This window comes from Puma concolor, chromosome E3 (assembly GCF_028749965.1).
Source record: "Puma concolor isolate L17-30 chromosome E3, mPumCon1.1.hap2, whole genome shotgun sequence".
Taxonomy (NCBI): domain Eukaryota; kingdom Metazoa; phylum Chordata; class Mammalia; order Carnivora; family Felidae; genus Puma; species Puma concolor.
This window is the reverse complement of record NC_141682.1, coordinates 27,440,543-27,466,454: the sequence shown is the minus strand read 5'-3', so window position 1 is coordinate 27,466,454 and position 25,912 is coordinate 27,440,543. Positions and strand designations below refer to the sequence as shown.

At 38.2% G+C, this 25,912-nt stretch overlaps 1 protein-coding gene across 7 annotated transcripts; it reads left to right on the top strand.

The window, feature by feature from the left end:
* Nucleotides 1–340: 340 nt before the first annotated feature.
* Nucleotides 341–25,912, top strand: CCP110 (centriolar coiled-coil protein 110). 7 transcript variants are annotated; one of them, XM_086692929.1, is made up of 17 exons: nucleotides 342–569; nucleotides 687–773; nucleotides 2,399–2,544; nucleotides 4,791–4,946; nucleotides 7,564–7,692; nucleotides 10,581–12,225; nucleotides 14,287–14,417; nucleotides 14,887–15,058; nucleotides 15,822–15,961; nucleotides 16,208–16,324; nucleotides 16,690–16,791; nucleotides 16,977–17,093; nucleotides 19,166–19,239; nucleotides 19,983–20,045; nucleotides 20,742–20,801; nucleotides 21,295–21,380; nucleotides 23,967–25,912. In XM_086692929.1, exons 4-17 carry the CDS (start codon nucleotides 4,806–4,808, stop codon nucleotides 24,017–24,019), a joined length of 3,030 nt encoding a protein of 1,009 aa, XP_086549055.1. In that variant the 5' UTR covers nucleotides 342–569; nucleotides 687–773; nucleotides 2,399–2,544; nucleotides 4,791–4,805; the 3' UTR covers nucleotides 24,020–25,912. The 7 variants fall into 7 exon arrangements, with proteins under 7 accessions (XP_086549056.1, XP_086549055.1, XP_086549054.1 ...); XM_086692930.1 differs by lacking the exon at nucleotides 687–773 and having other exon boundaries at nucleotides 341–569; nucleotides 14,290–14,417; XM_086692928.1 differs by lacking the exon at nucleotides 687–773.

Below are 25,912 nucleotides of genomic sequence, written 5' to 3'. Positions count from 1 at the left end.
GGGATTCAGCAATTTTTTATTTACGGGAAAAAAATTTGGTAAGTGTTGTATGTTTTCCAACGACCACAAATAAAGAGGTTATCTCTTCACAGATACGTAAAAAGTAGCAATTACAAGGAACACTTCAGGGGGTTCAGACCTGAGGGGCGTTCTTACAGTAATACATTAAAATTTTACAGGCCCTAGCTTGCAGTGAAGACTACGTTTCCCAGCGTGCACTGCGCCGCCCGCAAGTACTACGCCTTCCATCACTAGGATAGGGCCCGTACCGCGGAGCGCAATGCACCTTGGGGATTGTAGTTTTTTTTCAGGCCCAACCGTTCCAACGGCCCCGGAAGCAGCCCCCGGAAGTGCCGGCCCAAAGAGGTGGAGTCCGGGCGGTGGCGGCGGCAGTGGCGGTTGCCAGGATCCCGCGTTGCCGCCTGAGACCAGTAATATGGCGGGGAGGAGAAGGAGAAGGCGGCGGCGGACCGAGCTGCGCTCTGTCAGTACCAATTGAGCCGTTTGCTTCCTGACAAGGCCCGTGGCGAGGGGAAAAAAAAAAAGCTGACGAGGCCGTGGGAGATCAGGTGTGTGCTTAAGGAGGGAACTAGATCCTCAGCGGGTCCCGGCTTTTAGGTCACCGGGGGAGGCGGAATTGGCGCCCTGAGAGCTGAGGGTGAACTCTGTGCCGAACCCGCATGCAGGTGGTGGACCCCTGAGCTTCGAGTCTCTAGAAAAGCGCCGAGTGTGAGGAGACAGGTGCCCGGGGACCAGCGACACTCGGCGCGGAGGTGATGCTCGGATGCTGGTGCTGCCTGGGCCCTCGGGATGGAGCCCCATCAAAGGAGCTGGGGAGGTGGGCGTGGGGCGCTGGGGGCAAGGCAGAGGGTCCCTAGCAAATAAACTCGAGACAGAGCCGTAATCGCCTCACGTTGATAAAACTGGACCGTTTTTCTTCTCCCAAGATACTGGCGAGGGAGCGTCCTCAGGGTGTGCACTGGACATTCTGAAAGCCGGTTACCACAACCAAAGGCCCTAGGAGTGCTGTTTACTCTGTCTGTGCGACCCCGGGGAATAAGCTTGAGGCTAATAAAGCAAATTCTCTTGATTGCCCCTGATACTGCTAGGTGATTCCTATTCTGCAGGGTTATAATCCCGGTTCCCTACCCCCAGTTTAGGCAAGTGACAGGCTCCCAGAGATTGATTTGATGGACAGGGGTCTGGAAACAACGAAATGAGGATGGTGTTGTCCCCCTTTCTGTGTTTTAAAGTTACATTTGAATCCTACGAGGAACAAAGTACCGTCGCTACCCTCCCGATATTCATAACCTAGTGACAAAAATCATAATAATCATCATCCTCTTAATAATAAAAGCAGTCCCCTATACTGGTCCTTTCAGCGTGTCCTGCATTATGCTAATTGCCACACACGTTTTAGTTCATTGAATTATTGAGACAGATACTCTGATTATCCCTGCATTACAGATGAGGAAATTGAGGCATAGAGATGGTAAGTAAATTGCCAAGAACACACAGCTAATATGTCCCCGAATAAGAAACTTTCCTCTTTATTGCCTATACAAAAAGTTTGTCTTTGGGAGGACTAGGGGGTAAACGAGCAGCTAGCATCCGAAAACACAGCAAGATCTGTTCTGTTACTTTAGTGACATTTCTGGTAGAACACTGGTCAGGAGCACCCGTCTATGGGGTTTGCAAAGAGACTCATTTGGAGAAGGGTCATGGTATAAATGGAGAAGACAAGGCATGTCTGAACTTGATGCAGCTGAAAATTGTTAATTCAAGTGGACTGGTAATGCCTGCTGGTAAACTGTGGGTCGGTAGATTTGTGGTTGGAGTGGCATTGTAGTCAAGGCTCTGTTCAAAAAAAAAAACTTTGCTGACAGGTAATTGTGTGAGAAATGAAGTGCCTTCTTGCTAATCATATAGGATACAATGCTCATTTTTTAAATGATTGCCTTTGCAGTTGAGAGGTACCAGTTTCTTTGGAGAATAGGATCATCCATGAAACTACCAGTCTTTATTTATTTTTTTTTCTTAATTTTCTTTTTTTTGAACGTTTATTTATTTTTGGGACAGAGAGAGACAGAGCATGAACGGGGGAGGGGCAGAGAGAGAGGGAGACACAGAATCGGAAACAGGCTCCAGGCTCTGAGCCATCAGCCCAGAGCCCGACGCGGGGCTCGAACTCACGGACCGCGAGATCGTGACCTGGCTGAAGTCAGACGCTTAACCACTGCACCACCCAGGCGCCCCAAAACTACCAGTCTTTAAATTCCGTTCTTCCTCGCTAGCTTCTTTTTTATCTGGTCCACTGTCTCCTTTTTTTCTTCTCTCCTGGTTTGCATTATTGTTTGAGCCAATTACCCTAATTCATTTATTCATTACTTTTATCAAGTGCCTACTGTGTGCTGACACTGTTCTATGTAATGGGGATTCAGTGGTGAGCAAGACTGAAAAGGTACCTGTGCTTATGGAGCTTACATTTTGGTGGAGGAAGACAGACAAAACCCAAGGAGATAAACAAGATAATTTCAGATAGTGGTAAGTGCTATGAAAATTGGGAAATAGCAGGGTAATGTGATAGTGAGTAAACGCAGGATTAATTTAGATGGGATAATCAGGGATGGCCTCTTTGAGGTTAGGGAAATTCACATTGAGGCTGAAGGATAGGAAAAATTCTTTCATGTTCTAGGATCATTTGGTAATTTCCATAATCCACCATATTTAGCACTTGTATTTGGGTATTAAAAGCCCTATCATCTGCCCTAGTTATGCTGTAATAAAAAATCTAACACGGTACATCTGCAATATGCATGACAAACGTGTGCAGTTTAAGAGATCTGAATTTAACTTTGCAAAGCAATTGGCATATCTGTATGAGGTTGTTGAAAGAAAAATAAAACTTGCCACAAAAACATTTTATTCATTCTTTACATTCCCCAGAACTTTAAAATAGGATTTCATACTTTGCTTGTGTATACATAGAAAGTAAATATTTCTTATAATTGTATAGTCATCTATTTACATGCCCTATAATGCTGAATGCGTGGGTTGTGTTAAAAAATATTTTTAAGTATTTTAGTAGAAATGGAGTTGTTTGAATTTCTCTTACATTTTAGCTTCTGCATATTTTGGTTGTTAAGATAACATAATGGGGGTTGAAATCCAGACTAAAAAATGAGGCCTTGGTATGTCATGCAGAAAGGTGTTGTGGTTTTTTTGTTGTTGTTTGTTTTGTTTTTTTTACTTTTGCTTGTTTTGTGAATAAAAGCTTGAAAAATAATCTCATTCACACTCCAGTATAATTTTCTTTGAAATTAAACTCACACTTTTCATAAGTTGAATATAGAAATAATTAGAATTGATGGGATGGTAGGAAGAAGTTTTATTAATAAGAAGACTACCGGTTGGTCAAAATTAGCAATATATCTTATTTTTCATAATCAAATCATAATATGCTTTTTCATTTCTAATTATGCTATAATGCGTCCCTGACATTTTAGTGTACTACATTTTTAAGTACCTTAATGCTTAAGACAGTATCATATTCTATCTTATTTCATTGCTGCGTATCCCATATCGTCAATTAAATTTTCCACCCCCCGCCTTTTTTGGTTAATTGTTTTAAAGTGAACACCTAAGGGAACATTATTGTATTTTTCTGTTTTCACAGTTCATACCCTTGCTGGTTATGAGTCTGATGTCTCTCTTTTCATTTTCTCTTATTTAAAGGAAACGATGCCAGACATAAAGCTATGGAAACAGGCAATCAAATATTTAACATTAGCTAAATGAATGAACATGGTGGCTAATCCTTCCTGTTTACCTTGCATTTTCTTTTTTTTTTTTTTTTTTTTTTTTTAATTTTTTTCAACGTTTATTTATTTTTGGGACAGAGAGAGACAGAGCATGAACGGGGGAGGGGCAGAGAGAGAGGGAGACACAGAATTGGAAACAGGCTCCAGGCTCTGAGCCATCAGCCCAGAGCCCGACGCGGGGCTCGAACTCACGGACCGCGAGATCGTGACCTGGCTGAAGTCGGGCGCTTAACCGACTGCGCCACCCAGGCGCCCCTACCTTGCATTTTCATAGCCATCATCACACTTTTCCAGAAGTTGTGAAATTACTGGGCTGATTGTTTTAAGTAGTTTGGTGGTGCTTAGAATTTTCAACAATAAGATAGTATTATTAAGAGAGCCAGTAGATACTCTGGTTTCCACCCGTGACTGATTTGTCTGGTGACTGTGGAGACCAGATATATTTTCAAGATGTGAAAGTACTAATAGACTTTGAACTTCATGATAACAGAAGAATTTTAAAAGGTAAATATCCTCTTTTATGTAAATAGCCTTTTTGTCTTTTTTTTTCTTTTGGCATTTTTACCTTTGTATGATTTAGTTTTTCTTGTGTAGATAAGTCCTGCTAAGGAAAATACAATATTCTAGTTTATAATCTGAAGTGAGTAAAGTGGTGTAGAACTTTTGTTCCTTTTAAGAATTTTTCCCTGGTGACTTCTTAGTACTTTTCTAAACAAATCATATTTAAATATTGATTTATATACATATGTTTGGGAATATTTAATATAGGAAGCAAGGCTTCACTGGGTAGGATCTTGAGGTGCTTACCTCTACTTAAGAATTTGCTGTTCATCAGTGAAAAAAAAAATTCTGGGGGCCAGTTCTAGGAATTGTGAATGCTAGAAATATTTAAGTGCTCTATAAAATTTCCCAAATCATGAAGATCTGTTTTTCTCAGCACATTGCAAGTGACATTTTTCTCTTTGACAGTGTAATTGTGGGAAGATGGAGGAGTATGAGAAGTTCTGTGAGAATAGTCTTGCTAGAGTCCAGCAGGCATCACTGTCCACGGAGAGCTTTCTACCTGTCCCATCTGAAAACATCTCACTTATCCGCTTCCATGGAGTGGCTGTGCTTTCTCCACTGGTAAACATTCTATGATTTTTAAATAATCTTTTTTTCTATACTGAGTCACTAAGGTAAGTTTACAGAAAAACAAAAAAATGGTTATAAACATTGAAAAAATGCTTCGTATTCATAATTAAATATAAAAGAGTTAGCGTTTTTTCATCTACTAGATTGGCAAAACTCTGCTAAGACCTACCGTTCCTTAGGTTGTGGGGGAAAAGCACTTATCCTACATTTTTTCTGAGAGAATCAGCTGATTTTATTTTTTGGAGATCATTTTGGTAGTGTTTATCAGAATTTGAAAGTATATGTAACCTTTGATTTAGCAATTCCATTTTTGGGAATATCTTACACTTATACTGCTCTTTGTGCCCGAAGAAATACGTACAGGTTATGGTAGCATTGTTTGAAATATCAAAAGATTAACAAACAACGTAAATGTCCAGTAGTGGACTAGTTTAAAGACTGTGGTCCATTTTATAGAAATCTCATACATGCCATTGAAATGAGTACAATAGACCTACATGTGCAGGCATGGAAGGATCTCCACAGTCTATTGTAAATCACTGCACATATCGTGCTCTCTGGAGCAGGGTAAAATAGTGCTTACAAGCCTGGCTCTGGAGCCTGCTGTCCTTGGTTTAAATCACTGCTCTGCCACCTACCTGCTGTGTGAACTTGCAGGTCCATTTTCTTTTCTTGTACTTCTTTTCTTTTTTCTTTTCTTTCTCCCTCTCTCTCTTTTTCTCGCTCCCTTGCTCTCTTTCTCTCTGTCTCTCTCCCCCTCTCTCCCTCCCTCTCTCCCTCCCTCTCTGCCCTCCCCTTCCCGGTTTATTTAGTTATTTTGAAAGAGAGAGCATGAGCATGGGAGGGCAGAGAGAGCAGAAGAGAAGGATAATCCCAAGCACGCTCTGCATTGTTAGTGCGGGGCCCCATATAGGACTTGAACTCACAAACCATGAGATCATGACCTGAGCCTAAATCAAGAGTCAGATTCTTAACTGACTGAACCACTCAGGCCACCTGCATTTTCTTTATTTTTGAAATGAGAATAAAAATAGTGTCTACTTTAATAGGATTCTTTGGAGAATTAAATGATCTAATACATGTAAAATGCTTAGAACACTACTTGGATCATAGGAGGTACTCAATATATGTTAACTATTTGGGTTTTTATATAAGATTCTTTTTCTTAGGAATGATAAAGGAATACAGGATGAGAAGGAAGACACACTTTTCATTGTAAACTCTTTCATACTGATTGAATGTTTTTAAAATGTGTGTGACTTTATTTCAAACCAGAAAATTAATATAATTGAAAGAAATTGCATGAAGAATTTTTTTTTATATAACAGGAGGTAAAAGATCAATATTTTCTGCCAACTTTTTGTAATGACATTTTCAAACATACAGAAAAATAGAAAGGGTAGTGCAGTGACTCCCCACATGTATACCACCTAGATTTAATAATTTTTTTTTTAAATTTTTTTTTTCAACGTTTTTTATTTATTTTTGGGACAGAGAGAGACAGAGCATGAACGGGGGAGGGGCAGAGAGAGAGGGAGACACAGAATTGGAAACAGGCTCCAGGCTCCGAGCCATCAGCCCAGAGCCTGACGCGGGGCTCGAACCCACGGACCGCGAGATCGGGACCTGGCTGAAGTTGGACGCTTAACCAACTGCGCCACCCAGGCGCCCCAGATTTAATAATTTTTAACACTTTTGCCATCTTTGCTTTATGGTGTTTGTGATTTTATATATATGTAGATGTGTATATACACATACATGCTTTTTTTTTTTTTTTTTTTTGTGGAGCCGTTTGAAAATTGAAGCTGTATAACAATTTTCTCTTAAATGTTTTGGTATAAATATTCTAAAAATAAGATATCCTCCTACATAAAATCGCCAATACCATCATCACATCCTAAGAAGATTAGTAATAATTTTAATAGCATCTAATATTCTGTTCATATTTAGATTTCTCCATTTGTGTTCAAAATGTCTGTTATACTATTTTTTTTCCTAATCTGGGTCCAGTCAGAGTTCAAAAATACCATTTGCTTATTGTGGTTTTTTTTTTTTTTTTTTTTTAAGTTGATTTATTTATTTTGAGAGAGTGAGAGAGAGGAGAGAGAGAGAGAATCCCAAGCAGGCTCTGCACTGTCATCGCAGAGCCCGACGTGGGGCTCGATCTCATGAATTGTGAGATCATGACCTGAGCCAAAATCAAGAGTCAGACCCTTAACTGGGTTACCCAGGAGCCCCCAAAAGGGCTTATTTTATTTCTCACTTTAGAGCATTGGGTAAGTGAACAGGTTTTTTTCTTTCTTTTTAACTTTTTTATTCAGTTGAGAATAATTTACATGCAGTAGAATGCACAGATCTCAAGTTCTAATGTTCCATGAGTTTTCATATATGGCGTACATCTGTATAACTCACACCTACACAGAACATTCTTGTACCCACAGAAAGATCTCCCATGCCCCATCCTCCTCATTACCCCTCACTACTGCTCAGATATCTTTCCCTGTGGTTTTATCTGTTCCATGTTTTAATCATTCTGATTCAAAGCTTTCTGATTTTATGATATTTTTATATTTATGAGAAATAATTATATATTTATGATGTTTTGCAGCTTACCATTGAGAGAAGGAAGGAAATGCAACAAGAAAAGCAGAAAGCACTTGATGTAGAAACAAGAAAGCATGTAAATAAGAAGAAAGATTTACTGGCTCGTGTCCAGGAGATTCTTGAAAATGTTCAGGTGTGTAATGTAGGCTTTTAAAAATTATAATTAAGAAATCATGAGGTAAGCATTGATGATAATTTTTCAGAAATATGTTTGCACTTACTAGTTACCAATATATTTTACTATAATGTTTGAGAAGCTTTGTAGTTTGTAATATTCCATTTCAGTTACTCCAAAGAACACTCACTTGCTTGTTAGTGATGCCTAGTACTTGAATCAGAGGGTACTTAGACAATGGAGCCCTACCCTGAATATAATTGCTTATTGTCTGTGTCTTATGACTCTAAAAACATGGAATTCTCAGTGACAAAATGATAGAATTGACCATTGTGGTTTACTCTGAACTAATCAGACTATTGACTCAATGACCTTATTCTCATTCTCTGCTAAAGTAAATAACTGCCCCCAATTTTTTTTGGTGAAAATTACCCTCTTAAATACACAAATGCAATTTAGATTAGATAAGTAGAATTGTCTACATTCATCTTAGATCCAAATAGAAACCATTTAAACAATACATTCATGCCGTTTGCAATTATTTTTATTTAGCTGAATTTAAATTTGTATAAACAATTTAAGGTCTGGATCATACTAAAAAAACCCCAAATGAATTATGTTGAACAAATTATGTCTACCATACATAGCACTGTTCTGCAGGCTACATTTAAAATTTTCTTCATAATCTTAAGGGTTTGCAGTCTGTATAATTCATACTAGATGACACATGTATAATGAACCTGAGACTATTTCCCACCAACTGCTACCTTCATTTCTCTGTGGGTAGTAATTTAATTTGCAGATTATAATTACTGTCCATATTAAGTTTAAGGCTCATTTTAGTAGTGTACAAAATCATAGTTGCTGTATACACAAATGTGAAACGTGAGGTATTTTAAGAAAACATTTTATTTTACTTAAACCTATGAATATGTTCCTGGGTTTGGTGAGTATGTATCACTTTTGTTTTATTTTGATCCTGAGGTTGTGACTAAGTATACTTTGTTGTACTGTTTATTGCATTAGTACCTGGAAACTATTATATGTCTTGGGATTTGTAAGGTAAAACAGGAGTGCCATATGGTCTAGGGAAAAAACACATACACAACGACCTAAAAATCTTAAAAAAAAAATTTTTTTTTTTAATGTTTATTTATTTTTGAGACAGAGAGAGACAGAGCATAAACGGGGGAGAGTCAGAGAGAGAGGGAAACACAGAATCCGAAGCAGCCTCCAGGCTCTGAGGTGTCAGCACAGAGCCTGATGCGGGGCTCGAACTCACAGACCATGAGATCATGACCTGAGCCGAAGTCGGACGCTTAACCGACTGAGCTACCCAGGCGCCCCTAAAAATCTTTTAATATTCAGGATTCTGGAGTCTGTATTGATAATATGATAATTTCTGTCAGCTTAACATATACTTGTATAATCTTTAAAAACCATCCTAGTTCACTTTTTATTCTTTTTTTTTAACATTTATTTATTTATTTTGGGGGGTTGGTGAGCTGTGTGCATGGGGAAGGGATAGAGAGAGAGAGGGACAGAGATAGAGAATCCCAAGCAGGCTTTGCACTTTCGGTGCAGAACCTGATGCAGGGTTCAAACTCACAAATTGTGAGATCATGACCTGAGCTGAAATCCAGAGTCGGGCACCCAACCGACAAGCCACCCAGGCACCCCCTAGTTCACTTTTTATTCTTTTGCAAAGTCAAATGATTTAGATAGAAAGTGTAATTTTAATTTTTTCTGTTGGATCTCTTGTGTATCAATTGTTCTCTTAATTTGGATTTTTTTTTTTAATGTTTATTTATTTTGGAGACAGAGCACAAGTGGGGGAGGGGCAGCAAGAGCCAGAGACAGAATCTGAAACAGGCTGCAGGCTCTGTCAGCACAGAGCCCAACCCGGGGCTCAAACCCATGAACCATGAGATCATGACCTGAGCTGAAGTCAGATACTTAACCAACTGAGCCACCCAGGTGCCCCTGGAAAAAAATTTTAAATGTTTATTTATTTTTGAGAGAGAGAGAGAGAGTACGTGTGAGCAGGGGAGGGGCGGGGGAAGGTAGAGGATCCAAAGCAAGGCTCCCATCTGACACCAGAGAGCCCGATGTGGGGCTTGAACTCACAAACTGCAAGATCATGACCTGAGCTCAAGTTGGACACTTAACTGACTGAGCCACCCAGGTGCCCCTTAATTCAGAATTTTTTTTACTTTTGCTTGTTGCAAAACTCATTAACAGGTTGCTGTTTAAAAATGGCCATCGGTTAATCAAATTGAAGTTTGCTTTGATGATTTGGATTTTAAGTTGAAAATTTTATTTCTAAGTAACTTAAGCTTCATGGCTGAGCTTTCATTTACTACAAATTTGCCTCATCATATAGAAGGATTTTAGTTACAATGTTTAGTTTTAATTACTACAAAATATGTTAGTCTTTGTTAAAGAAGGAGTCATCTATGTAAGAAATTTATTTGCTATTTTAACTCATACCTTGGTATGCTTCGATGACAGCTTTCATAGGAGGAACAGCTGGTGACATTAATAACATGTAAACCAAAAGAAAGTTAATGAGACTCCTTCTATTCCAAGATTAAATTGCACATGGATATATGAATATACGTGTATACCCATACACATACATACATATTGTATCAGATTAGATAATCTCCTTTTTTTTCTTTTAATCTTTAAATAAACAGGCCAGAATGACCAATGGATATTTTTTATAGTAATTTGTGCTCCCTGTGATATAGGACACAATAGAAAAAGGTTATCTTAGTTTTTGTTTTTTTGTGTTTTCAAATATTAGAACTCTGAATTTTCTATTTCAATTTTATTTTAGAAAACAAAGCAAAGGCTTTTTTTGTGTAGTAAGGGAATATTAATTTTTAAATTTCCTTTTTCAGGTTAGAAAAGCACCTAATGCTAGTGATTTTGATTCATGGGAGACTGAAACGGTTTACTCTAATTCAGAAGAGAGAAACCTGAATGTCCCTGCTATGTTTCCAAATATCTTGCCAAGCCCTACTGAACACTCTACTTTAGGAAAGTCTGAAAAGATAACTGGAATTTTGCCACTGAATAATGAGGACCGATTTAAATTCAATGGGATAGACTTAGCTAGGGACTCAGAAGAATTTAATTCTCTGAAGCAGTGTGATATTTCAGATATTAGCCCTGTGGAAAACGAAGCTTCTGTAAAAACCCCCTCAGCAACTCCACAGGAGACTCTTACATCTGATGGTCTCTTGCCAACACATGAAGAACCGGATCCATCACTTTCGGAAGTTACTCCAGATCCCTACATAATGAGTCTTCAGAACCTGATGAAAAAGTCAAAGGAATATATAGAAAGAGAACAGTCTAGACGCAGTCTGAGAAGTAGTGCAAAGAGGAGTGTTAACGAGAGTCATTCAGATAAAGAGAATGATGCTGGTAAAGTGACTGACTATGGAAAGGAAAAGGCACAGTTGACTGGCAAACACTGTGGTTCAGTTATTCCTGACAAACCAAGCCTTAATAAATCAAATGTTCTTCTCCAAGGTGCTTCCGCTCAAGCAAGCAGCATGAATACATCAGTTTTAGGTAGCTTTTCTAAAGTGGACATACCTGTACGAACTGGCCATCACACTATTTTAGATCCTGATTCTGATTTTAAAGTCATTCCCACTTTTGTTACCGAAAATAATGTTATCAAAAGTCTTACTGGTTCATATGCCAAATTACCTACTCCAGAGCCAAGCCTGAGTCCTAAAATGCATCGAAGGCATTCTAGACCATCATCAGCATGTCATATACTTATAAATAACCCAATAAACGCCTGTGAGTTAAGTCCTAAAGGAAAAGAACAGACGATAGACTTAGTTGTTCAAGATACTGAGGAAAAAACACAAATACCTGAAACTGTGCCAAAGTTACCAGTTGATTTAGGAGTTTGTTCAAGCAAGGTTTATGTCACCAAAAATACATCTGAAGCCATACAGGAAGTGGTTTTAGGTAAATCAAATCAGATATGTCAGTCTTCAGGAAATCACCTAGAAAATAAGGTTATTCATGGACTTGATGTCATGGAAGGTCACTTAACATGTGATGGGAGAGGACCACACAAAATGGATAGTACATGTACTGCGATGCCAAGATCGCATGAGCCGTATGCCACCGGTCAGTGTGTAGTGAGTCAAAACTTTGGACCCATGAGTGCACTCAAGTCAGCCAATGTGTTAGAGAAAAACTCCTGCAATTTACAGATGGAACTGAATAAGTCTTATGATGTAAAAAACCCATCTCCTTTACTGATGCAAAACCAGAATACCAGACAGCAGATGGACACCCCTACAGTGTCCTGTGGAAATGAACAATTTTTGGATAACAGTTTTGAGAAAGTTAAACGGAGACTTGATTTAGATATTGATAGTTTGCAAAAAGAAAACTGCCCTTTTGTCTTAACAACTGGAATAACTGAACAGGAAAGGCAACATTTGCCAGAAAAAAGATACCCTAAGGGATCTGTCTACATCAACAAGAATAAAATGTTAGAAAGTAGTTCCAAAGGTAAGGAAACTCTGAAGTGTTTGATACCCTCCCAGCAGATGGCCCCTGTATTTAATACTTTTAATTGACATTTTGAAAAACAATAATTGTCTTCATTTGTTCATCAGGATATTTAATTTCATTTCTCTTGTCAGAGAACATATCATTAGCTATAGTTTATTGCCATTTGATAGGCTTTCTTAAAGGATTTTCTTTTTTTGAGAGAGAGAGAGAGAGAGAGAGAGAGAGAGAGCAAGCAAGCACACAAGCAGGGGGGGGTCAGAGGAGGGAGAGAGAATCTTAAGCAGCCTCCATACCCAGCTCTGGCTGACACAGGGCTCGATCCCATGACTGAGATCATGACCTGAGCTGAAATTAAGAGTCAGAAGCTTAATGGACTGAGCCACGCAGGCACCCCTCTTCAAGGATTTTCTTATTTAAAATGTGAATCTTTCACAGTTCACTTTGTATCACAGAGAGTATTGTTAATGACTGGAGGAAAAAGTTCTTGCATGAAACATCACTCACGGTTTTAATCTAGTGTATTACTATGATATTTTCTTTTTGGACTGTGGTTTCTAATATTTTCATCAGTCCTTTCATTTGTAATGAGCTCCTCATGTAATTGGTCCTTCAGGGAACACCTGAACATCAAATTATTAGAGAAAAATCACAAGTCCCTGTGAGTAGCGTTTCAAGAATGGCATCTTTATTGATACAAAATATTTCAAATTTCTTTCTCATCTAGTGTTATATTAACAGCAACTTGTTAAAACATGCCTTCTTCATTAATCCTTATTTTGTTGTCATGGTTCATCATTCTTCATTACTGATACGGAAGATCTGAGTCAAGTAAATGAAGTTCTTGGACATAAACATTTCAGTTCTAATGTGATAACTATCTTCCTAAAAAAACCTTCACATTCTGTAAAGTTGCACACTATGACAGGGTTTATAGGACAAATAGGGTTTTAAGGCCTGTGTAACTTTATAAGAACTTTAATAAATAAACATCAGTCGATATCTGGGGAGCCAACCTGGATAATCCAGACGGACAGTACAGCATGGCTGGAGGCTGTCCCCATGAGTAGCAGACACCCACAAAGCCAACCATGGGGCAGTTCTGGCAGTGCTTTAATAGGGGTGAGGACACTCATGGAGGTAGCTGGCTTGCTGTCAGATGAGCCCCTGGACACTGCTCATTTATGAAATTCTTAAGGTAGAGCTGAATGATCTCTCACTATTGGTTGTGTGGTTGGGCTAAGGAGCTTTTTCCTTTTTTGCTAAAAGTTGTAATTCTAGCCCTGCTTTTCTAGTCCCTTTTGCCTATGAAAAATTGCACATGAACAAATGCAAACTGTTGTAAATGAATACAATGTATTTAGGAACAAATTATGGGGGTACCATAGAAGATAGACAGTATGCTTATCTTCAGTGAAAATCATTGACTGTATATTCAGAAAGAATAATTCTTTGAATTTTGTTGAATCGTGATGGATCCATGAATATGTGCTATGTCTGTGTAATACTTGGTATTTCAACATTTCAGAGTGGCTTACCCCTTTCTATTCAGTAAGTTGTATAGTTGTAATGATTTAATATATTTTTTAGTTAGTAATTCTGATATATGTAATTTTAATTTCCGATGTGTTTTGGAACCTGAAGCTGAGAAGCTTTGCACTATCAAAGGAACATTTATTTAAAAAACCAAACCAAAACAAAACTACAAGCCACAATACCAGAGATCCTGGGGAAGAACAAGAGTCAGAAGAATAAACAGATGAGAATCACACCTTGAGGTTAATTTGAGTGAGGAGAATCCAGACTGAACACATGGTCTTGGCTCCATCAGTTCAGATCGTGATGCGATCTGTTGAGCGTGGATGGTGGTGACACACAGGCCTTTATTTGGTAGCATGCAGTGAGGGGAGGGGCAGAGGATGTGGTTCACAGTGGGGACCTGGCTGTGCCTTGATTGTGTCATGTCAGATGTCGGAATGCTCTTTGGTCAGAAGCATAATTTAAATTGTGTATCAGATATTAGTAAATTTTCTAAATTTGAGGGTATGTGTTTCTTTTCAGAAGGCGAGGAGATATTAAAAAGCAAGATGTTAGCTTTTGAAGAAATGCGGAAGAGACTAGAAGAACAGCATGCCCAGCAGTTATCACTACTCATAGCTGAGCAGGAAAGGGAACAGGAAAGATTGCAAAAGGTGAGGAATTAAAATGTAAGGACATGGGGCTGGTAAGTGGAAGTTAGCCCAGGATATGTGTGAGTTTTGGTCACACGTTATGTATAGGATACTTGTAGTTTTTTCCCCTGTATATCTTAATCTAAGGGGGTGATTGATTTTGATACATGGATATTGCCGAATTGTGAGGTTTGATATTTAGCTTATCTAAAAATAAATGCATAATTTATCAAAAGGAGACTTCCGATTCCTTGACTCAAAACGTTTAATATTTTTCAAAGGTATTTTATACATAGATGCTGAAATATGCATTCTGCATGAGTGTATTGAAGGGGAAGAATACTTGTTTTAAGATTTCACTTGAGGTAGGAAAACTTGAAATCAATCATTTGCTGATAATACCCCATTACTTTTAGCTAAGCCTAAAATGGTGGTATTTTGGGATATAATTAAAAGATATAGCAGGTTATAATACATGGTTAATCTACAGGAAATAGAAGAACAGGAGAAAATGTTAAAAGAGAAGAAGGCAGCTGAAGCCTCTGAATTGGGCATTCACAGTGCAGTGGACTTAGAATGGAGAAAAGTGAGTGACTCTGGTTTGCTGGAAACAATGCTGTCTCAAGTGGACTCACTCCATACTTCAAATTCAAATAGTTCTGGTAAATGTTTTTAGAATTCTCTTCCATTTGGGAAAGTTATCCCACAGCAAGGTATTTTATTTGGCACATTTTAAGGCTATAGCTCTGTTCTTTTTTTTTTTTTTTAATGTTCATTTTTGCGAGAGAGAGAATGCATGCATATGCAAGCAGGGGAGGGGCAGACAGAGGAGACAGAGTAGCTGAAGCCAGCTTTGTGCTGACAGCAGAGAGCCTGATGTGGGGCTCAAACTCCTGAACCGTGAAATCGTGACTTGAGCCAAAGTCAGACACTTAACTGACTGAGGCACCCAGGTGCCCCCAAACTGTAGCTCTTCAAGTAATTCTATTTACCAGTAACTAGTGAAAAATGAAATGATGGCAGATCAAAGACTAGTGAGCAGGTGTTCATGAGAAAAGCCGCCTCAGTGAGGAAAATACTAGGAAATTTGACTCAGAGCCCAGGCTTTGTTTATTCATGCAGCAGGTGATGTACTTTAACTGAAAACACAGTTTGCCATCTCCTGAGTGATCTTGAATTACATCTAATTCTTCAGACCCAGCAAGAGCATATCTTCACATCTTCAATTATCCAGAGATGCTGTTTGTGTTGAGAAGCTCCATCTGGTGCATAAGCTTAAAGTCCATAAATATTTTAAGTCTGCACATGGATTAGTTTCAGAGGCGGTTGTTCTTCTTAGTGAGTCATAAGTGTTTATTTGGACATTCTGCATATTCTGATTATATAATATCAAGTATAATACTCTATGTATATTTATTTTTCCAGGTTTCACGAACTCTGCCCTACAGCATAGCTTTGGTTCTGCAAATGAAGCACCCTTCTACCTCTGGGGATCATCAACTAGTGGCTTCACCAAACTCTCAGTAACAAGGGCTTTTGGAAGGGCCAAAACTAAATGGTCTCAGGTGGGCATACTTCATGATATTTGTGTATCCGTCTAGCTATATTTTTTAAAGAGGTACATTATCTTAGGTTGTACAAATGGGGACGGATATTTTTGCCATACATCAAATAGCTTAGCTTTTGTCAGAGATGAAACTACACAGAGCACACATATGGAGAAGAATTTAGCTTATTGTAATAGATTGGGAAAACATCTTGAGTATAATGCTCAGATCCTCAAATAATTGTATCTGTCTTATTTCTTCCAGGTTTTCAGTCCAGAAGTACAAACAAAATTTAACAAAGTAACTGCAGTGGCAAAAGGATTTCTAACTCGTAGGCTTATGCAGACAGATAAGCTAAAACAGCTTCGCCAAACCGTAAAAGTAAGAAGCTTGTCCATTGTTTGTATTTCACTTCTGTCTCAGTCTCCCAGTTCAGTGATAGCTAGTCACTAGCTGGAGTTGACCAATTCGTTCAGAACTTAGGCAGATCCAACATTTTTTTAGTCACTGCAATAGAGGCAGTTACAGAAATCTGATTAATCTCAGTCTGATAATTTTTTTAAATATTTAAATGAAGTAGTTTGGGTATTTTTGTCTTGCTTTAGAGAGTGCTGTTTGCCTTCTGATAAGTAATAGTTTTATGTTCTCACTGATTTTGAATTGGCTGAGAAAAAATCAAAAGAAAATTCCAGTGATCATCAATCTTTCTAGAAGAGTGGTTTCTGAAGGAGCATTTCTTCTTCCAGGACACTATGGAATTCATAAGAAGCTTTCAGTCAGAGGCACCATTAAAGAGAGGAGTTGTCTCAGCACAAGATGCTTCTCTTCAGGAAAGAGTGTTAGCTCAGGTAAATGCCCACATCCTGTAGGCTTTTAGGGAATGGACATTTATATCTCTCCCTTCATTTCACCACTGAAAATAGGTTTCCATGAAAACTTTAACCTTTTTCTCTAAGTGAAAGTGCATAGAATATTACTAAATTCTAATCTCATCTTTTTAAATGGGCACAATATTTTCTTCTTTTGAACCTAGTTGCGAGCTGCCCTGTATGGTATTCATGACATATTCTTTGTAATGGATGCAGCTGAAAGAATGTCTATTCTCCATCATGACCGAGAAGTTCGCAAAGAGAAAATGCTCAGGCAAATGGTATGTTATCTGATTTTTTTTTTTTATTTTTTTTTAACGTTTATTTATTTTTGAGACAGAGAGAGACAGAGCATGAACGGGGGAGGGGCAGAGAGAGAGGGAGACACAGAATCGGAAACAGGCTCCAGGCTCTGAGCCATCAGCCCAGAGCCCGACGCGGGGCTCGAACTCACGGACCGTGAGATCGTGACCTGAGCCAAAGTCGGACGCTTAACCGACTGAGCCACCCAGGCGCCCCTGTTACCTGATTTTTTAATGAATGAGTGAAAAAGAAAAACTCTATTTCTTCTATGCTCGCAAGACACTTCTGACACCAAATGTGTGAGGTTTTCCCCCACTCCAGCAGGGTGTCCTACAATTCAATTCTGATTCTTTCTACTTGGAGTTAAGAGTCAGATACTACAAGGTAAGGAGGCAGTTAAGATTCCCCCATCCAAAGTCTCAGGTTGTCACTTATACTTCTGACCGACCAGCTTTAAAACAGGGTTCCCACAACCCTGTCTTTGGGTTTGATAATTTTCTAGAGTGGCCTACAATACTCAGGGAATTTACTGGTTTATTATATAATAAAGGACATAATTAAGGATATAGATGAACCACCAGATGAAGAGATAGATAGGGTAAGGACTGGAAGGGTCTTGGGGGCATGAGCTTCTGTCTGCATAGAGGACATCTTCCTGGCACATGGATGTGTTCACTGCCTGGAAGCTCTCTGAACGCCGTATTTTAGGTGTTTTTATGGAGGCTTTCTCATACAGGCATGATCAATGATTAACTCAATCTCCAGCCCTTCTCTTGTCTCTGCAAGATAAGAAGCTAAGGCTGAATGTTCCAAGCTTCTACTCAGGCTTGGTCTTTCTGATGAATAGTCTGCACCTGGGGGCCCCCCAAAAAGTTGTTCGATTAGAACAAAAGATGCTCCTGTCACCCAGAAAATGACAGGGGATTGGAGCTGTGTGTCAGGAACTGAGGTAAAAAACCAAATATTAGAACAAAAGATGCTTCTACCAGGGCACCTGGGTGGCTCAGTTAACTGACTGTTGATTTCAGCTCTGGCCTTGATCTCAAGGTTCATGGGATTGATCCCTGCATTGGGCTCTGCACTGACAGAGAGAGTGTAGCCTCCTTGGGACTCTTTCTTTCTCCTCTTTCTCTCCCAAAATAAATAAGTAAACTTATTTAAAAAAAAAAGTTTCTACTCTTTCACTCTCAGATTTGCAAGGGTTTTGGGAGCTCTGTGTTAGGAACAGGTGTCAAAGATCAAATATTAGCAGGAACTAGGGGCAGAGACCAATATATTTCTTATTTCACAATGAGGTTCTTCTGGGTTTGGGGTAATTGATACTAAATCTCATTCTCTCTCTCTTTTTTTTTTTTTTTTTAAGTTTATTTTGAGAGAAAGAGTGGGGAGGGGCAGAGAGAGAAGGAGAGAGAGAGAATCCCAAGCAGGCTCTGGGCTGTCAGTGCAGAGCCCTATGCAGGCCTCAATTCCACGAACCATGATATCGTGACCTGAGCCGAAATCCAGAGTCTGACACTTAACCTAACCGACTGAGCCACCCAGGTGCCCCTCATTCCCTATTTTGACTTCAGCAGCTTCCCTGCAATTCTTAAGCACAGACAATCCCCAGGATTACCAGCAACATGCAACTCTGATGACAGATTTAAAAGAATTGCATATTGTTTTGTGATTGGATTTTGGAGTTGAAGCTTTGACTGTTGTTTGGATGGCTTATAAAAAACTATCACTGGCTCCGCATTGAATTTCCTTGAAACTATCATGTAGATTTTGCCTTTTTTGGAAACCAGAGTTATTTGAAATATATCAGGGTGTTGGAGGAATGTGGTTTGAGTCATTGGTCTTCATGTGGTAGCCAAAAGAAAAGCCAAGTTTATTACTTCATTGGGAAAAATCATTGTAATTATTAACAAATTGGACTGTTTCAGTTCTAAAGACAGACTAAAATTCAGAATGCTAGTAAGAGAAGATTTTCTGTGCAGTTTGAGATCATCCTATATTATTTTAGTGGTATTATTGGTACCATTAAAGCTTTTTGTTTTCTATTTTAAAGGACAGAATGAAAAGCCCACGAGTGGCCCTGTCAGCTGCAACACAGAAGTCTCTCGATAGGAAGAAGTACATGAAGTAAGTGTACTTCCTGTCACATCACATTAATCCAGTTATTGCCAAACCAATTAATTTTAGTCATCTATTGGTCTCTTTGTGTATTCAAATTAGAAAAAAGAACAGTTCACGTTTTGACAGCTGAGCTGAGAAATCTCTTTTTATATAAATAGTTTTATTACTCAGGTGATAAAATCTGATTTAATCTTTAGGTAAAACATATAAACTACTAAATTTGACAGTGTTCAACTTGTGTAATCGATAGCCATTCAGCCTTAAAAATAGTTAATCTTTATATTCACTGTCAATTTTACTTCTTTTGGATATATTCTTTTTTTTTTTTTTAATATTTATTTTTGAGATAGTGCCAGCAGAGGAGGGGCAGAGAGAGAGGGGGACAGAGGATCTGAAGCAGGATCCCAAGCAGGCTCCATGCTGACAGCAGTGAGCCTGATGCGGGTCTTGAACTCACAAATTGTGAGATCGTGACCTGAGCCCAAGTCGGATGCTCAACTGACTGAGCCACCCAGGCAACCCTGTAGTCTTTTTCTAATATGCGAAAGACTTCACGGGAGGGAAACCTAATGCAAAGTGACTATCGTTGCAAGCTGCTTCTTTCTGGAAAGTAGTCTCTGGTGTGCTTAGTACAGCTGAGTAGTACAAAACTTGTAAATGATTTGTTTCTGTCATCGTGTATCACATCTGTAAGGGTTTTCTCTCCCTTTCTAAATACATTGTGTGTCCTTATTTTTATGTTGTGTTAGAGCTGCTGAAATGGGAATGCCAAATAAGAAATTTCTGGTTAAACAAAATCTTTCTGAAACAAGGTGAGAAAAATTACTTCATCTCCTTGAGAAGCTATTTATTTATTTAAAAAAAAGATTTTCTTTGTAAATGCCAAGCTTGCTCTTTGTTGAGTTATTTCTAACTTGACATCAGCAGAACACTCCCAGCTGATTGGAGGACTGAAGAATGGCCAAGATCCATATTAACACTAGGTCATGTAGCTGGCTATATGACAGACCACATGTCTCAGGACCTTTCTATAGGACATGCTGTCTTGGGTAGAAATTTGAGCCCCCGATGTCCTGAGTTCAGCTCACAGTCTAGGACTTATTTAGGATAATTATTTAAAAACCTTAGAAATCTAGCTTAATATTTCAGACCTGTTTTCTACTTTTACAAGAGTGATGTTACTTCCCTTGGATGTTTGAAAGGAAAAGTTGGTTTTTGTGAAGCGTATAAATAAACTATCTAACACACAAGAATTAAACACTTGAGACATCCAGACAAAAACCTAAGATTTGGGCTCTTGGTGAAAAAAATAGAAGTACCCTATTAATATGCTTCAGTCATTGTGATTTGCTCCGTGGTATTACATTGGTATATCTGCATAGATGACCAGTGTCACCTCACTGTTAATCATCTTTCACCTATTTAAAAAATGGGGGGGGGGGGGGGCGGGGATACCTGAATTTATGTCAGTCTCTTCTGAATTAATTTTTTACTTACTTTGTTAACAGAGTCCTTCAGCCAAACCAAGGACAGAATGCACCAGTTCATAGGCTACTTAGTAGACAAGGGTAAGAATGCCACCCCTGGGTATTTAAAAACATCTAAAGCAAGATGAGCTTTGAGAGGGAAAAATAATTTAGTATCTTTACATAAAGGATATCTATTTTACAAGTGTGATTTGTTTTATAGCATTGCGAAGATCTTTTAAGTTTTGTGCTCCAAGATAATCCTTTGGTGTACTGTTGTGTATTATATCTTAATTACCATCTTATGTTGGCATGCTTTTACTTTTCATTTCATACCATTTTGCTCATTAAGTATTGTAAGCATCCATATAGTAAGTTCAGCATCACCAAAGTGATCCTTCCGACAAAGTATAAGCCTTGGTTCTAGTCTCCCGATGAAGGAGAGCGTAGCTTCCTTGCTGTGCGCATTCGTGAGACTTAAGTTCTTTCCAAGCATATTTGCACTTTGAACTGTTGCAGTATGGTTGCTTTCTTTGAATGTTGAACATTTAGATCTTGATGCAAGTGACTTATTAATTCTTTTATATTCAATTAGAACCCCTAAGACATCAGTGAAGGGGGTTGTGCAAAATAGACAGAAGTCTTCACAGAGCAGAGTGCCTAACAGAGCGCCTGTTTCAGGTGTGTAGCAAATGAGTTCTTCAAGCCCATTCAATAGAAGGACGTGCACGAGCTGCCCCACGATGCAGGCCATATGAGTGCAATGTCTTGTCTTTCCTTGCCACCATAATTTGGGCATATTCACAGTCATTCCTGCTAATGACCACCGTGTTAGTATTTTGTGGCGGTCAGGAGACCTTGGTAAAACTGTGTGTCCAATCTTGGCTTCTGTAATAATCGCGTGGAAACGCTATACATTTTTTTAATCTGAAAAATCTGTAGAATTGTATGTGCCTAATTGAGAAAACCTTTTTATAAACGAGTAAAGTATAATAATCTGATGCCTAAATCTGTGCATGTTTGTTGAGCTTTGGGGCAGTGTATCACCCAGGAATATTTGTATCTGCACATAAAGTGATGAAAAATTTCTCCCTCTGGCCACAAGATCACATGTGAATATGCCAGGCGGGAGGGGGTAAGTTTTGTTTCTGTTATTTTGTGGATTTTTAAATTCTGCTTATGGTGGCAAGAAGACAAATTTAATATGAAACTCATGCCAAACTTTTAAGCTAATGTTTTAATATTTGGTAGGTGTCTTTGTTAAGATACTTTGATAAGCTCACCAAAAATTATGTGATCCATTAAACATACTTTCAAAATGCTTTGCTTTAACTACACTTCTTTCTAAACATTTAAAAGAAACCAAAAATTAATCACTAGGCAATGAGTTAATCATTTTAATCTTCCCATTAATATACAATTAATTACTAGGCAATGAGTTATTTAATCAATTCTAATCTTCCCATTAATATACAATTAGGCATATTTAGAGCTTTTATTACTAACTGATTTCCTCCAAATTAGGAGGGAATGAACAACATAAGAAATTTTTTTTGTTATTGCCATTTGTTCACATAAGTTCAAAGAGGGAACAAGATACTGAACATAGCTTTGAAATGATTGCTGACTTTTTGCATGTATGTAGTGAATTTAATTTATAATGTTGCACTTGTAGAGGATAATGTAAAAGGTCATCTTTTGGAAGCCACTGTGAGTGACAGTCAATGGAGGTGTTTTAAAGGGGGTTATGTAGTTGAGGATTCTGCTTCCTCCAGAGGTGGTCAGAATCACCTGGTTTGAAAGGTAACTAGGAGAAGTCCAAGCAAACACCAGATCTGTGGCTTGTGAAGTTATGTGGGATTTCAAGACATTTTCAATTTTTTCCCATATTAGAGTCACATATTGTGATAAATTCTGGCCAGCTGGCAGTTGATTGAGGAGTTAGTACTGTTTTGCGTGATATTATTTATTGCCACAGTGACTACTCTCCATGTTCTTGTCTCATGCATTTCATCTCCACTGTTTGTCCCTTGTGAATTTGTAAGAAAAAGAGCCAAGTGGGGCGCCTGGGTGGCGCAGTCGGTTAAGCGTCCGACTTCAGCCGGGTCACGATCTCGCGGTCCGTGAGTTCGAGCCCCGCGTCGGGCTCTGGGCTGATGGCTCAGAGCCTGGAGCCTGTTTCCAATTCTGTGTCTCCCTCTCTCTCTGCCCCTCCCCCGTTCATGCTCTGTCTCTCTCTGTCCCAAAAATAAATAAACGTTGAAAAAATAAAAAAAAAAAAAAAAAAAAAAAGAGCCAAGTAATACTCAACAGTATGAAGGATGAATAGGAAGTCACATTAGGAACGGAGTAGTGCAGTTAGTCATGTCCTCAAGTTCAATGTTTAGAACTATTGTGGTTTAATTGCATTGCAACATAATTATAAATACAAATGAACTTAACTCTTAAATGAACATGTACAATTACTATGTATCCAAACAAGTACAAAATTTCTTTCCTATTTTTCTAAAGATTTATTTATACCTGAGTGCCTAGACAATTGAAAAAGACTAACGATTATATCATTGTATGTAAATTGAAAAATTATGGTATGACTGATTAAGGATTCTAAGTATGAATCTCAACCCAGGGACCCATAGTTGCAGTTGAAAAGATTTTTCTTTCCTGCTTAGATTCTTAGTGGCTTGGATTGTGTTACAAACAAACTTGAAACTTATGCTTTAGTTTGATCCACATGGAGAATGAATGTTTATTAAACAATTGATAGAAAGCTAGTTTTTTTTTGTGATGACAGACTTTCATACTCTAAGATTGGAGTAGAATGCCAAGGGCTTACAGCTTGCTGCAGAGCACTTAAAGTTTATAGTTCTTACAAACTCAATTGCAATCACTGATTGTATGTTTTAAGACCTGTTTGGCTCATTTGATGTCTGGTGCTTGACTCAGGAGTTTATAGTGAAATTCAGAAACCACTAATTAAAGCAGAGTCGGAAGCAGTATGGCACAGTGTTTATTGGGTCAAACAGCAAATCAGGTGTAACTGGGTTCTCAGAGTATCTGTTACTTAGGCAAGTGACTTCCTCTCCCATGTCTTGGCTGTATTCTTAAAATAGTAAGTTTCTACCTTGGGATTATGTTATGTAAGGATTAAATATAATAATGTACATTGCCTAGCTCAGTGCTTGGCATTATATAGTAAACACTCATTAAATGGTATTATAAAAAAACTGACATTGAGAAATAATATTAGTTTTGCTCTATTTTTAGGAGCATATGCAGGAAAAACCCAAAGAAAGCGGCCAAATGTTGCGACAATTTAAGAAGACAACATTCGTTAGGATAACCAAGGGGTGGATGGGAGGTTTCATGCATACGGTTTTCCCTGCCCAGGACTTTTTATTTAAGCCTGGACTGTTTACACAGGCAAAGTGACATCAAAGGGCTGAGCAATTATCTGGGCAACTTGATCAGTCTGGTTAATTCCTTCCCTACACCGTCATTTTCCTCTTAATGTTAGGTTTGGGTGAAGGCACATTAGTATTTAGTAATTGACCATCTCTTTGCTTAACCTGTACAAACCTAAGTTTGTTTTCTGTAGCCAGATGTCTGCAGAGAACGTTTTTGTAAACTTAAAGGGCATTTGGATTTATTTCTATAAAATGTCAAAAAGGTGTGATAAATTACAAATTAAGTTCTCAAATATAAATTTCATTCATCTCTGCATACTGATTGCTAAATTTGATAAGTTAGATACTGTTGTATTTGAGGGGAAATTACTGCAGAAGGATGTTTTTCTCCTGGTTTATGTAACTTTAAAAACTGATTAATCTCTCAGTCTTCATATTCTTGGATTTACGGGATAACCACATAGGAGAAAACACTCGCCTGCTGATTGTGGTCCACCCCAACTTTACCATAGAAGTGGTTGGGGGCCACTGCTTTGATCAAAAGTACATTCCTCTTAACAGCTAGTTGTCTTGTGCAGATATGTTAGGTTTAATGTATGTTACCCCAGTACTCTTGGAAACACTTCTCCTAAATCATAAAATCTTTCTATGGAGGGTAAAAAATTAGGGGAGATAGCACAATCTTCTGGAATGTAGTAGCACCTAGGAGTGAATCAGTGCATCCATTTCTGTAAAATAGAGTAACACTGCATGCGCTTCTGTTTTCTTGGTGGTCTGCGTCTTGTCTTTCTTCATGGTCTGCTCTTTGTAGCTTGCTTGATTTAGGAGAGACTAAAGGGCTATATAACAACAAGTTCAGATTTGCAGATGGAACAGGAATATTGTCAAGCTGAAGTTACGCATTACTGAGGAGGCACTGTCATTTAAGGTTTTCATCACTGACATATTCATTTAAAATATAAACCAAAAAATGTTACCAAGGGAACATGATTTTATGAAAGTGAATGCCACTGTTATCATACCATTTCCAAAAAGGGCTTTGTGCTTCTCACATAAAATCGGGACTGTGTACATTTACTCTTTCTAACTTGAATTTTAAAATGATACTGGTATTTTGAAAATGCAGACTGTATATATTCTTAATATCCTTTGAAGAAGGTGGAGATAAAGATTGTTTTCTCCAGTTTTCGGCCCTATTTAAAAGTTAGCTATTACATCCAGCTGTAGACCGTAATAATCTACCCAGGGTGTAAACTTGATTTTCTTTATTGAGATGTATCATTTGTTGAGTGAGTGAGCCAGGAAATCAGAAGGCGGTCAAAAATGTCTGAGTTACTGATATATTCTTTATAAAGTATAGCAAAATATCTTAATATGATAAATTGTGCTTTATCATTCTGAAAACTCAGGATACAGCTTACTCATATCATTGTGGGTCTTTCCAGAAAGACAGATACTTCCAAATTTTGTGTGCACTAATGCAAATTAGCTAAAAAAAAAAATAGTTTGTTTTGGAGAAAGTTAAAACTAGCTTTAGATTAAGGTTGACAAACTTGAGTGTTGTTTTTTTTAAAGATAAAAGCCTGTGTGTTTTACACATATTTTAATGTTCACAGCTTTTCCTCATAAAAGTGCCAGACATCGTTTTGTGCTTTTGATGGATTTTTAATTTATATACATTATTTTTGTTACTTTTACTTTGAGTGGAATGCCCATTAATGTAAATTGTATTTATTTTTATACTTTAATTTTCACTAGTTTTGCTTCTAGGCAGAAGGCAAAATAAACTTTTCATCTTAAAAGAAA